The sequence below is a fragment of the Anabas testudineus genome, chromosome 4 (genome assembly GCF_900324465.2).
Source record: "Anabas testudineus chromosome 4, fAnaTes1.2, whole genome shotgun sequence".
Lineage (NCBI taxonomy): Eukaryota > Metazoa > Chordata > Actinopteri > Anabantiformes > Anabantidae > Anabas > Anabas testudineus.
The window spans coordinates 13,105,566-13,119,414 of record NC_046613.1 but is presented as its reverse complement, the minus strand read 5'-3'; the positions used below and the strand labels follow the sequence as shown (position 1 = coordinate 13,119,414).

The 13,849-nt window shown below is 39.9% G+C and overlaps 2 protein-coding genes across 5 annotated transcripts in view; one reads left to right on the top strand and one right to left on the bottom strand.

Annotated features, from left to right (window-relative positions):
* The first annotated feature begins 502 nt into the window (after positions 1-502).
* ncln (nicalin) lies at positions 503-9,827 on the top strand. Of its 4 annotated transcripts, none has more exons than XM_026345114.1 (15): positions 503-791; positions 1,398-1,588; positions 2,476-2,620; positions 2,795-2,889; positions 4,376-4,456; positions 4,614-4,717; positions 5,289-5,377; positions 5,555-5,694; positions 6,254-6,432; positions 6,914-7,001; positions 7,093-7,131; positions 7,253-7,413; positions 7,758-7,811; positions 8,006-8,084; positions 8,199-9,827. In XM_026345114.1, the coding sequence occupies exons 1-15, from the start codon at positions 617-619 to the stop codon at positions 8,259-8,261; spliced, it is 1,683 nt and encodes a 560-aa protein (XP_026200899.1). In that variant the 5' UTR covers positions 503-616; the 3' UTR covers positions 8,262-9,827. The 4 variants fall into 4 exon arrangements, with proteins under 4 accessions (XP_026200899.1, XP_026200898.1, XP_026200897.1 ...); XM_026345113.1 differs by having other exon boundaries at positions 7,250-7,413; XM_026345112.1 differs by having other exon boundaries at positions 6,254-6,480.
* cers1 (ceramide synthase 1) overlaps positions 9,137-13,849 on the bottom strand; it is a 21,240-nt gene continuing 16,527 nt past the window's right edge. Inside the window, exon 7 of the mRNA XM_026345115.1 lies at positions 9,137-13,398. Coding sequence (XP_026200900.1) covers positions 13,356-13,398 — 43 coding nt within the window. The 3' untranslated portion in view covers positions 9,137-13,355. The remainder of the gene's footprint in view (positions 13,399-13,849) is intronic.

The following is a 13,849-nucleotide window of genomic DNA, read 5'->3' as shown; positions in this document are numbered from 1 at the left end:
ACTAATCACTGTGACTCCTGATAAAATAAACACTCTGTTGAATAATACAGTCACTATCAAAGTAATTTGAAGTGCACATAAAAAAGGTACCTTGAACTATTTAATAGTATTTCTAAAAACCTGGTTACGTTCCTGTTCTAGCTTAATGTCGGTGCTTCTGTTAGTGTGAACTTATTTGATAGGAACATCTTAATAATCTTATCATTTTTCTATAATCAGAATTAGAAACAAATAAATGCTGTATTAGGATTTCTCATGGTGTCTGGCGCCACCTAGTGTCATTAAATGATACACAACGCTACGATTATAGCTGTCCTAGAAGATGCCTGAAGAAACCTTGATTCTACTCAGTGTGAAATATCTAACTACTAGATTAATATTTTACATTACCCGTGTGATACATATTAATATGTATTACCCTGTTTTGAAAAACATGCAGTAGTGTTGAACGTGTTTTTGTCCTAGTCCAGATGAACAGGCCGCCCCGCTGTTTGCCTGATCAGAATTAAGTGTCAGTAGCTCCGGTTGCTAACCGAGTTTCACGGTGTCAGTTCCTGAGAGCGGTGACAGCTGAAAACATTTTATCTCTGTCTCTGTGCTCAATACAATCGCCACAATGTTTGAAGAGGCGAGTGAAGTATTCGATAACATGTTTAAATCTTCGTTTCCCCTGACCTTCATTGTGTTTATCCCCGCGGTACTGATCCTGGTGTCACCGCTCCCTGCCGAGGCGGCACATGAGTTCACGGTGTACCGCATGCAGCAGTACGACCTGCAGGGACAGCCCTACGGTAAGTCAGCTGTGTTTGCTCTGGAGTAAATTAAAACAACGTCGTATTACCTTAGGTAGTCATGAGATCGTCCCACGACAGATATCTCAAGCTAGCATTGTTGTCGTTTGCAGCTAACGTTGAGATTCCTGAAGTAACATTTCAATGACAACATGCACGGTCGCGCTAGCTACTAATGTAGCTTAGCTTGGCTAGCAGGTAGCATCAAGCTAGCTCAATTCAAGTTAAATCTGAAAGTCATTCTGAAGTATAAATCCCATTAATACTCTGTTTTCATTTCCATTTCAGCAAAGCATATTTCATAAGGTGGACAGTCACAAAATGCGAACATATTTACTGATTTGTTTCCACGCAGATTTTTGTTGTGACTTTTAATTATAGCTTGGTAAAATGTGTGCAACGTAATGTAATGTGTGAGAGTGAATATCTGAAATATAGTGGAAAAACACTTTTTAAAAAACACTTGACAAAGTTTGTGGGAAAATATTTGTTTAATGTCAGGCTCAGTTTAACAACACAGCTGCTCTGATAGGAGGATCCGTCATTAAACATGATTTATTTGCATAAAGAATTGTAATTGATTGTGGGTCTGTGTGGTTTCCTCAGGTACCAGGAATGCCATCCTCAACACTGAGGCTCGTACTGTGGAGGCAGAGGTACTAAGTCGCCGCTGTGTTATCATGCGACTGGCAGACTTCTCCTATGAAAAGTACCAAAAAGCCTTGCGCCAGTCAGCAGGGGCTGTGGTCATCATTCTGCCAGGAAACATGTCTGCCATGCCACAGGACATCGTACAGGTAGCGGCACACTTTATCAGACAAAGTCAGTGTCTAGTGCCTTGTCCCATTTTGTCATACTCAACTATTTCCATGTGGTGTGTTCAAGTAAATTGCAGTGTTTAAGCAATGTGAAATGAACATCTAGCCCATCCTGTCTTCATTAGAAGGCTACCTGGAAAACATGAACAGCTAAAACGTCCAAGGAAGTTTGTGCATCTTTTAATTGGATATCATGTACAGAAGATTACTAAAAATTTCAACATCCATGTTATTTGTATGGATTTTGTCTTGCTCTCAGCATCTGATAATTTGTAGGAGTGCCATCCTCTGTTGTTGCAGAGCAGTGACCTGAACTACAATCACGAACCATAAACGTATCTATTTTGTATTGTTTTTTTTGGCTATGTCTTTTTTAAAGGCACCTGATGCCCCAATTTATAACTGATTATATCGTGCACTCTCTCTTATTGTTATTATTGTTTCAGGATCATCCCCTGTAGACTTGAATTTCCTCTTAGCAAGACAAAACCATGAATTTTCAGTGCACCACGTCTTCCTAACCTTTTATAGAGATTGAATAATATCTCACTGCACAAGCTGTGACTAATTATACTTCCCACTTTATGAGTGGGATCATTAGTCTTCCTGTTAAAGCTGCATCAGTAGGCTTTTGATGAGTTACTCATTTGATTCCAAATACCAATACCATTGATGGTGAAATATAACAGAAACAGATTTCACAGACACGTTCCAGGAAAACTCTGTCAATTTGTAAAGCAGTTTGTCACTAGTTCCTCTTCATGTTCACTTTCATCACAGTCTCCCTGTTAGTATTACCCATCACTTTTTCACTGTAACAAACCAAGTTGAGTGACTTACACATTCTGTTTCCTTGTGCGGTGTAGCAGTTCATGGAGCTGGAGCCAGAGATGTTGGCTACTGAGACCATCGTCCCTGTCTACTTTGCTATGGAGGATGACGAACTGTTGTCCATATACACCCAAACCCTGACCTCCTCCTCATCACAGGGCTCTTTGTCAGCAGCTGAAGGTAAAATTCGTCCCCTGTAGACTTGAATCTGCTCTTCACTGCCTCTTCGTACACACATGAAACAGTAACATATTTATGATTTAAAAAACTCATTATAGACATTTGTGAAAGGGAAGAGGGGATAAAAGGTGTACCAGAAGGCCATTGTTTTATTTTATCTTGTGTTTTTTGTAGTGCTGCTGCACACGGCCACAGCCAACGGCTTCCAGATGGTCACCAGTGGAGCTCAGAGTAAAGCTATCAGTGACTGGGCCATCACCAGTTTGGAGGTGAGAGTCTGAGCAATGATCTGAAGCCAATAAAACCAGCTGGTTGAAAAGTATGGATTGTAATAAATTGTTACTGTTCTTTTGAATAATGTGACCACACACTCAAGTATGAAGATTAGAAACAACTTCCCAAGTTCTTTGTTTTCTTTACTCATACGTGCTTTTAGCAGCTCCAAATGGGGAACTCCACCATGATGTTACACACAGCAAAGTGCTGGCTTGGTGGTCAGGACTGTTGACTCACAGCGCAGAGTGCTCTGCATTTAACTCAGTCTTGGTCCTTTCTGTGTGTTGTTTGGCGTGGTTATCCTCTGAGTGCTTCATCTACTTTCTTTCCACAGTCAACAGCCATGCAGCTCAGAAAAAAAAGGGTTTTGAAGTGTTGAAGAAGAATTACCTCAGTTCTAAAGTTGTTTCCTTATAGACAATCTGACTAAAAAGACATTCAATGTGTTAGTATTATATAACGTTTTTAGCCCATTTCTCAAGTTATATAGATGTTCTGGGGAAAAAGGGTTAAAATATTCTGTAACTAGAATTTATTTGTAATGATTTATGGCCTCTACCTGTTGCCATATTAAATAATCTGGCTCAGTTGTGACATTTAGTCCAGGTAATATACTAAAATTGTTATTTATTAGTATTTACAAAGCATTTTGCATTGATTTTGCTTAAGAAATGGGTTTTACTACTTAGCAGGTGTCCTTTGTTGCTGCAGCTATAACAGTTCATCTGGTCGTTATTTGAGGGCAAGATAGTGTCTGCATGTGCTCCCTGCTACACTACTTAGTGCCCAAAGCTGTTTCTTACATGTGGGTGGGCGAAAATCCCTGAACAAAAAAATGTTGTGTTGGACTGATGGAAAGGGATTTTACAGTTGGACAGACTTTATTACAAGGATTTGGTTTTAATTTAATAGTCAGTGTTCAGATACAGAGTAAGGAATAAAATCCAACTATGTAGTATATAATAAGTATATTTTGCACTGTTATTTATGCACACAAACACACGCACATTCTGTAGCCTGATTGTTGACAGGTTTCAACATTGCTGCTGTGTACTTTAAGTCTTTTATTCTCATGGTCACAATTTTAATATTATCATTACATAATATTATGGATGTATATTAATGCAAGGTGATTATTTAGCTCAAGATGTCATGTGAATGAATGTTTTTATTCTCCCTATGGGTCATGAATGGATTTGCGTTGTTGTTGTCGTCGTCATCGTCTGAGTTTTGTGTTTAACCAAAAAAGAAAGAGTGATTTTGTTACACTGCAGGGGATTAGCAGACACACTGAGGTTTTTCTCTGGGGTCAGGGGGTCAACCATAATGTTAACCCATTGCAACACTGCACAGTCTTGTGCTATCCCGACAGTTTATTGCTGTTTATTTACCTGCACGACAAGCTACATATAACAGCTTTTCTGTTTTTCCTATGTGTTGCATTCCTATGATTATGGTTATGTTGTTGTTCTTTAACAGGGTCGACTGGCTGGAGTTGGAGGAGAAGACTTGCCCACTATTGTCGTTGTGGCTCACTACGACTCCTTTGGTGTTGCTCCGGTAAGTTCTCATCTCCTTTTTATATATGGAGGTAATTTTAGCAGCAGCATACAAGTCCAATAATAGTTCAGGAAATAACTGTAATGCAGCACAACTACAGTAAATAGAGAGCAGGCCAGGAAATGAATCTGTCTCTGTGTGTTGATGTCATGTGCAGTGGCTATCGTACGGAGCTGACTCAAATGGCAGCGGCGTGTCCATGTTGTTGGAGTTGGCTCGTCTCTTCTCTAAACTCTACACCTATAAAAGAACACACGCAGGGTGAGTAATGACTCCAAGACTCACATCCAGATTGTTTTTGGCTCATGTTGTTTGATAAATCCCAAACAGTGCCACGTTCTCAACTAGCTGCATGAAAGAATAATTTCCATTTTTTGCACGCTGCTGGTCACACAGACTCTTCAGACGAGCTCTATGGTGAAATAGCAGCCGTATTGATTGCTGACTTCACATCTGAGCATCAGATAGTCTTTTTGGTTACATTATCGATGCACTTTACCTGCTATAAGAACAACTGATGGTGTTAAACACTTAAAGTAGTCAGTAATAGGGGGCATGCTTATTCTTATTCTATGTCTGAATGCACTTCACAGTGGCTGAGTGGAAGGAATTACTTTATTGAGACACTAAAAGTGGTTACTTAAAGAGTAATAGAGTTTACTGTATCTGCACTGCACATGGCAAAGTGTTTTTTCTTTTTCAGTAGACAGTAATCATTTTATACTGCTAGTTGATTTGTCTGTAAATCCTATCGCACACCATCCTTCATCTGGTTCTTTCAGGTCTTTGTCTTGTAGATTTGAGTCATGTATGAAACCTTTTGTGTTTTCAGGTACAATCTTCTTTTTTTTGCGTCTGGTGGAGGGAAGTTTAACTACCAGGGCACCAAACGTTGGCTGGAAGACAATCTGGACCACACAGGTACTGTTCACTATTATTATCCTGTTAGAAAAAAGGTTTATAGAGGATAAAAGAATGATTTATGTTAGGAGTGGTTCAGTACAACCTACCTGGACCATGCGTCTGTTATTGTAAACTGCAGGATCTCAGTATTTATTATCTTTTCCATTCTGTACCTCTCTCTTCATCCAACAACAGACTCCAGTCTGCTTCAGGACAATGTAGCGTTCGTGTTGTGTCTGGACACTCTGGGGAACGGAGACTCTCTGCACCTCCATGTGTCCAAACCCCCCAAAGAGGGAACTCCTCAGTATTCTCTGCTCAAAGAGCTGGAACTCGTAAGTAGAGTGAAGCTTGATACACCTCAGTGTGATGGCCAGGGAATCGGTATTGGAACATTTTGATATTTTGTTCACACCATTCATCCTAAAATACAGCTGTACTGAACAGCTCTGTTAGGAAGAATGCCCATGGTGAAGAGCTATACACTGCAAAAGGAATATTGGAGAGTGCTGAAAACACTCACAGGTGTGCTGTTGTTGATGAACGGTTGTGTGAGCCTTCACAGAGGGAGTAATGGTAAGAGGGCAGCAGAGTAGATGCTTACTGTAGAACGGAAACACACAATCTGGACTGATTTGTACTTTTGATAAGTTCTTAAATTGTTAAGAATAAGAATTAATAAGAATTAATAAGAATAGTGTGATCGCTCATTTTACTGATATACAGGGATTCCTTGTCCGCTTTCTCCTGATAGAAGCAGTTTGAAATAGTGTCACTGAAATTGTTAAGACTGGAGCAAAGGTTCAGACTAGCAAATCATCACTAATGTAGGAAAAACTGAGCATCTAATTATTAACACCCGCTGTGTTTTTCTGTCCCTCACTTTCTCCAAAGGTGGTTGCTAGTCAATACCCAGAGGTCAAGTTCTCCATGGTCCATAAGAAAATTAACCTGGCTGACGACATGCTGGCTTGGGAGCACGAGCGCTTCGGGATCCGCCGGCTGCCGGCTTTCACTCTGTCCCATCTTCCCTCACACCGCCTGGCTCAGCGCTCCAGCATCATGGACGTGCGGTCAGTGTCCCCCTCCTCTCGCCACGGAGCGGGAGAGCCCCCTGCTGGGTGGGTTCATTACTGGAAGTCTCAGAATCTCCAATAGAAAATAGCTCCTATTAAAGCTGCTGCCATTTAGATGTTATAGACCCATTTCCTCCCTCCCCTCCTGCTCCACATTGCTTGGTCATACACAGTAAATGACTTTTCATGATGTCCTGTGGTGGCAAGATCACCTTTCATCATCCATGACTGCATTCGTGCACTCCTGGCAGTAGCACATCCATCCTCTCCTTTCCACTCGCTACCACCCCTTAATTCTCTTATGCCTCTGTATGCACTCATCTCCCTGTCTGCCAGTAAACCATGTATGTTTTGTGTTTGCACTTGACCTGTGAGTGTCATTCTCTCCGCTTCTTGTCTCTTCCCTGTTTCTGTGGGTTCCTGGTTCCTCCCCTCATGTTTTGAAGTGTTTCACATTATCTAACTTTCTTTCTTACAGGCCTCATGTAGATGTAAAGAAGCTTGGCAGGAACACCAAGGTGGTAGCAGAGGCTCTGGCCAGGGTCATCTATAACCTAACAGAGAAGGTATAAACAAACCTGGCTGAAACATTACATACTATACCTGCTTCCTGCCAGACACATGATCTTTTGGTTGTTCTTCTACTTTACCTCACAGGGTGCCCCTGGAGACCTGCAGATCTTCACTGAGCAAATGGTGAGTCATTCAACTTACCTGCACTTTTTTCAGGACTCATTATGTGATTTCAGCAGTGTGGGACAGTGTTGAAGACAGTGTGCAGCAAGTGGCCATGTTCTTAATGTGTGCACACCAGCAGGTACAGGAGGAGCAGCTTTCAGCTGTGGTGGACTGGCTCACTGCGCAGCCCCGAGCGGCTCAGCTGGTGGACAAAGACAGCAGCGTGGTCTCCACTTTGGAGTATTACCTCGGACGCTACCTCAAAGACGTCAAGAGACACTATGTCAAAGCTGACAAAAGGTGAAGGCGAGGGTGGAGACGAACGAACAATAAATATGACAACCAGTCCAAATCCGACTTGGTGAAAATTTAGATATTCTACAAAACTATCTTTTCTTTTCATCGAATGTAATGGCTGTGATTTAATTCCAGTGTTGTGTTATTTAAACATTTGATTGTAACATCAGCCTGTTTTTAGCATCATGAATCAAACCAGTGGCATCAGACTTCACTTAAGTGATGCTGACTGATGCTTAAATTCTTTCCAGCAAATTTTCTGAAACATCAGTTCTAATATAGACTTAAATGTTTATTTTGAACAGTTTTCTGCTGATGTTTTAAGTGTTTTGTTTTGTCTTCCTTAGGGATCCAGAGTTTGTATTCTACGATCAGCTCAAGCAGACTATGAATGCTTACAGGTACCATTATTCGAGCTTCTGTTTGTGAGATGCTTTAGTGCAGCTTGTACTGATCTACTGTCACTTAATGAACCATCTTTAGCCGTAAATATAGGATGTCTTATCTGGTGTTAGTTTATTTTAATTCAACATTATTACTAACAGATAAAATCCAAACATTAAAAACCTCTCACTCTGGTTTTTTCCTCTCTCAGAGTGAAGCCTGCTATATTTGACTTGCTGCTGGCGGTCTGCATCGCAGCCTACTTAGGGATGATGTATCTGTCTATCCAGGTAAGTCACTATTTCAACAGAGTAGTCTGTAGCTCCTTTTCTTCCTAATGTAATCCTAAAGTCATGGTGGCAGTCACACTAGATCAAATAAAACTGTCTCTTGTCTCTCTGCAGAACTTCGGTGTCCTGTACAGTGTTGTCCGTAGAATCACCCAGCCCAAGGTGAAGGCCCACTAAACCAACACTTTGTTTTTTTTTCCCTAAGAACCCACTTTTTTCCCCCTAAAATCAAGAAACTCTAGCCAGGAAGAACACAGCAGCTGTTCTCGTGATGGTTTTCAAACCAGCAGAATCACTTTCATTTCCTTCATCCTGATCCACAGACTATGATGTCAGATCATATCCTGCTGCCAGCTTAATCCACTTGGTCTCACGGGCCAGAATAATCAGGAATCATAATTGTCTCCACAGATGTCTTGTCATTCATTTCAGATAATCCCTCGCATCAGAGTATTTCATTACTTGACTCTCATGACAGATGTAACCTGTCCGAACCTCAGAGGTCTGGATGAGATTACGTGAGAGTTTGTGATGTTGCTGTACTACTCATCACTCTCCACCCATGTTCTCAGTAAACCAGTGATTGTTCTGCCAAACTGACGTCATGCGTTGTCTCGGGCAGCTAGAGGGAGAAACTGTTCGCAGAGTTTAGTCCAGAAATGTGTTGCTTAAGGATAAATTCACATTTTATAATAACATCTAACAACTGTGTGTAGATCTGGACGAGTACTGTGGTAAAATATGAAGAAATGTGAACTTATCCTGTAAAAGCTCAGAGAAAACGGCTGTTCTCACGTTTACAGAAAAGACAACGCCTGTCTACATAAAATGTGAAGTAGTGTTTAGATAATCCTGTTGGTAGTTAACTTACTAACTTTAAGGAAACTGAATGGTAAAAATCTTCGGCCAATAATCGGTGTGTGTATGAAACTTTCCGTTTCTCCCCATTTTATATATAGTTACAAAATTTAAGCAGATTCCACCTTAAGATTTTCCTACCTGCGTTTTGTGTCAACTTTTCTGTACTTGGTTTCACTGTTGGTGTGATGTGATTTTTACTTTTTTTCTTTTTGATATGTTAAATGATCAAACAAAACTGAGAAATGACACACGGCAGACTCTAGTCTGTTCTTGTGTGTTTAAATGTGTAGTCAAACAACACACAACAAAGTTAAATCCCCCTCCTGTGCTCCGTTTAATCTGTAGGAAACTTAGGGTTTCTCAATGTGACAGAATCAGAAAGCTGTGTTAACATCTCGGTAAAGCCAACACTACAGCATTTATACAATAAGTGTTTAATTAGGGCGGTAACACAAAGGGTGTCGGAATAAAAAGGATAAAATGTGTAAACCCACAATATTAGTTTAGTAAGAAATGTGTGTGTCTGTTTAACGGTAGTTTAATACGGTAGTTCCTCTTAGACCGTCTGTCTGCCCTGTCTTGCCTTGTTGTGGGTGAAGGTTTCTTTTCTTTGGTATTTTCCACGTATTACTGCATGTCACCCTTACTGCCGCCATTATGTCAACAATGACAGGATTTAGTTTTATTTGCAACACAAGGGAAAAAACTGTGTAGTACGTGTGACTTTTTTTAATTTATTGAAGCAGTTTTCATTTGTGCACTGAAATGATCTCTCCTCTGGTCTGAACTCTGTTTCAACTCATCCACAACACTTGATCTTTGCAATGAAAATTATATCATGTGATTAAATATAAGTGACAAAAATAAATCACAAGGAAGTTGTGTCTTCACATGTTTTATTTTAAGGGGAAAGAAATGAAACCATAGCATTGGCTGAAAAGTATTAAAGTTCTATTACAAAAGAGCAGGTACACACCTTTTAATCTAGTCAGATTTTAAACAATTTGGAAAAAACGGGGCAATTTGTATATGTATCATTAAAATACACTTGATTAAAAATATTTAGATATTCCTCCCAGAAAGTCATATAAATCCCTTCTTCCCTTTTCTAAGTTGATTTACTCACAAACAGTATAAATAAAAATAATAAATTACAGTGCAATTTATAAGAGGTACCTGCAGGGCTATCTGCCCGCTGTTGTCTACTCGCTCTCTTTGCTCACACCTGCCTCATAATGTGGATGGACTTTTTGGCACAATCAAAGATAAGATGAAGCTAATTTGTGTCGTAATTAAGCAAAGTCTGTGAGCCAGTTCAGAGAGATCGCGTTATACCCGAAACCACAACACATCCAACACAGTATTTGCAATAAAATAGCTGTGTAATTTCTCATTGCCAACATCTGTTTATCAGGAGTGACGAGGCCTGAGCCTAGACATTAAATATCAACTCTGAGCAGTTCACGGAATAAATCTTTTCCAGAGTTATCTGACTGAATTAAGCAACATTTCCAACAACTTAAACTTTGTCTTAATGTTTCATAGGTGGATGTTTAAATTAAAAGCAGACAAATCCATTGATTAGGACAAACAAGAACAACAAAAACACACAGATGTCTGCATCACCTCTCTTCAATTTTGGATAGTTTCATCAGTTCTGACATGGATGAAATCCTCTTTCACCATGTCATATTGTAATACTTGTGATAGAATAAATGTACTGAAAAATGCTACTGAATTATCATCATCTAATGCACACCTGCAGAACAGGTGGGTAGGAAAATAAAATCAAGAGAATACTGACTTCCCCAAAATGTTTTCACAGACATTTCAATCATAAACCCTGATCCGGCAACAATCAGTAAACAACATAAATCAGTGCTACGCGTACATGTCGACAGTGTGTAGGAATCCACTTTTTATTTTAACAAAACTTCATCAAAATTGGTTGAAACATGATTGATGGATCATAATAAGACAGTCAATTCTTAGCGAACTACATACTTGACCAATCTAAGTACTCTGACGCAAAAAAATCACATAAAAATCTAAATTCCAATAAACAACTCGTTGACTTTCCACACAGGTAAAATATACCTGAAGTATTTAAAAACAGAAGCACTGCCATGTAAATTGTTTTACAGTATATTTTGTCATGTCGCTCACTACCAGTAGTAGTTATTTGTTCACATGACATCACAGCACTGTTTGTAGTATGACACAGTGGGTTTGGGGAGAGGTGGACACACAGGACCATACCAGTCGCACCTGATCCACATCGCAGGTCTTTGAGAGCTTATTGCAAACGTCACTCGCCTGTAATCAAACAACTAAAATATCAGCTACCCATGGAAACTTTAGTCACAGTTGAGCTGGCAGGACCTTAACCGGTCACTTCCTGCCAGTAGACCATGCTCGTAAAACCAGTCAGCAATAGGACCCTGAACATCTGATATATTCTTCACGGTAACATGTTTGATAAACTATGTTACATACAGTACACATGTGTAATGACAACTGTGAAATGACTGTGAGCCAACATCTAGATTAAAGGGAATCAGACCAAAACCACGTTTGTAATATGGGTGGACAAAACTGGTCCCTGGTGATATCTGATCTGATCAGACATCACGACTCATACAGTACACAACGGAAACACGACACATCTGAAATACATACAGTGCTCCAATTAAAAAAACAGCAGCAATTTCAAAATAAACCAAAGATTATAACCTCATTTACTGTAATACCAGTGACTGTTAAATGTCATATTAAAAGTATGTTTCATCTCTGAGACTGAGGAAGACAAACAAAAACACAACAGTTGCTTCTCCTACAGACAGACGACATCTGCGGCCTGTTCAAGCAGCACAAGCATGCTGTTCAAATACTATTTGATCAAGAAGGTAGGAGGAATATCCCTCAATTTGTTAGGAGAAGCAGCAGTTTGCACTAAACACACATGTTGTGGAGCAGTACGGCTCACATGTGACATGGCCATTACACTGCAGGTTAATTTAAAGAGTTCAAATTACAGAAGGCATCATCTCATCCCTTCATATCACTTCATGACTGTCAGAGATACATCTGAACTGTCACGACAGTTCATGACACACTGGTTTGTATGCTTACCAGCTTTATGTGTGTTAAGTGATAACTGCTGCTTCATGTTTTGAGTTTAGACATCAGTGTTAGACTTATGTCTAAAGTTAGTAATTACATAGCTAGAGGAATTTTCTTCGTTGTAACAATTTCATAGCATATTTTCCAAAATCATTCCCTTGTCATGCATTTCTAAATACCATGATGTGCATATATATTGTTTTTTACATACTGATTTTTCTCTTTACACAAGTTCTGGGCTTCGGTTTCACTTCGACTAGTTATGAATATCCATTCAAATAATCCAAATCAGATCATGATGCTGAAACCTAATCAATCATTTCCAGCCATTTGCTGTCATTTAACCAGCACACGCCATAACCAGCTTGCATGCCTTCATGTCAGTGCAGCAACAGATGCTAAGCAACAAACAGAGGAAATAAAAAAAATAAAAAGCTCCTTCCCTTCAGGAATGCAAGGTAAAAATTCACAATGTCCGTTCATCATCAGTACATGAGACGAACTGAGAGCTGAAATATTGTGAAACAAATAACTGACTCAGCTACTCTCCACATCCACACACACAAACTGTGCCTACACACACTAATGTTTCTTTTCCATTCAAACTAAGTGTCACCGGGGGCCAGAGCTGTGCGGCCGCCACCACTGCCATGTGCAATGACATTCAATACACGTGATGAAACATCACCAGGCAATGATAGTCTGGGTCTCCTGCATCACCGCAGCCATGAGAGCTATTCTGACAACAACATACAGTAATGTTTTTAGCCTTCTGTCTCAAGTCTGAGCTGGAAAACTGGAGAGGAGGTTGAATTCATTAGGAAACATGATTTATGTATGTAAGTATATATCAGCAGGTGACTACAGCTTACTGCAGCCTAGCCCTAGTCCCACTACAGACCTAAACCTTTGTCTGCCTTTGATTGCTGTAGCGCTTTTGAGTGTGATAGTGGTGAAAATGACACGTTATTCTACTGTACGTGACAGTTAAAGTTCAACTCTGACTCAAATTGGTATGTTTTTCTATCAAATGTAAAGTTAGCGACAGAATGCCACTTGAAATGACATTCACAGTGCTCTAATAAAAACAAAACTCAAAACAAATGACAGTGACGAAAAGTCCTAAAACAAATAAAAAGAATAAAACCCATCTGACCTCCAACTTACTCCCTTTTCTTTTTGTGACACTACCCTTCAGTCACGTTTTGAGCGCGTGCCGTCCCAGGAGGGCGCCTTAACTCGCTTGTACTTGTAATTTAGTGCCAGGTGGTGGCGATGGAGAGCCTGTCATAGATGCTTCTCCTTGGTGACCCCGTTCTGCACGTGCTTCCTAAAAACAGAGAGAGGGAAGAGAGTGAAGCAAAGAAACTTCTTTAATAAGGATTCAGATAAAGGATATCAGGTAAAGACTTCTGAGGGTATCTTTACAAGTATCTACTTTTTAAAGGTAGCAGGGAGAGCGCTGCTTTTTTTTTTGCATCTATTCCTGTATGTAATGTAACCTATGTGACTTATCAGATTTGAGAGTTGTACCACGTCAAGACAGCTTAGACTGTGTAACTTTCTGAACTAATACGAGTGATTAAGTGATGAAGTCGTCAGCAGTTTCAGGGTCTTCAGAGAGTTGTGGTGGTCAAAGGCTACCATGATAATAGTGAGGAGGTGATAAAGATACACATGAACAGTCAGTCAGTCAGATATGGTTAAGGTTAAAGTTGAAGAGGCTCCTATATGTTCCAATAGCACTGAAACTGCTACCAACATTTCTATTTATTATAGAT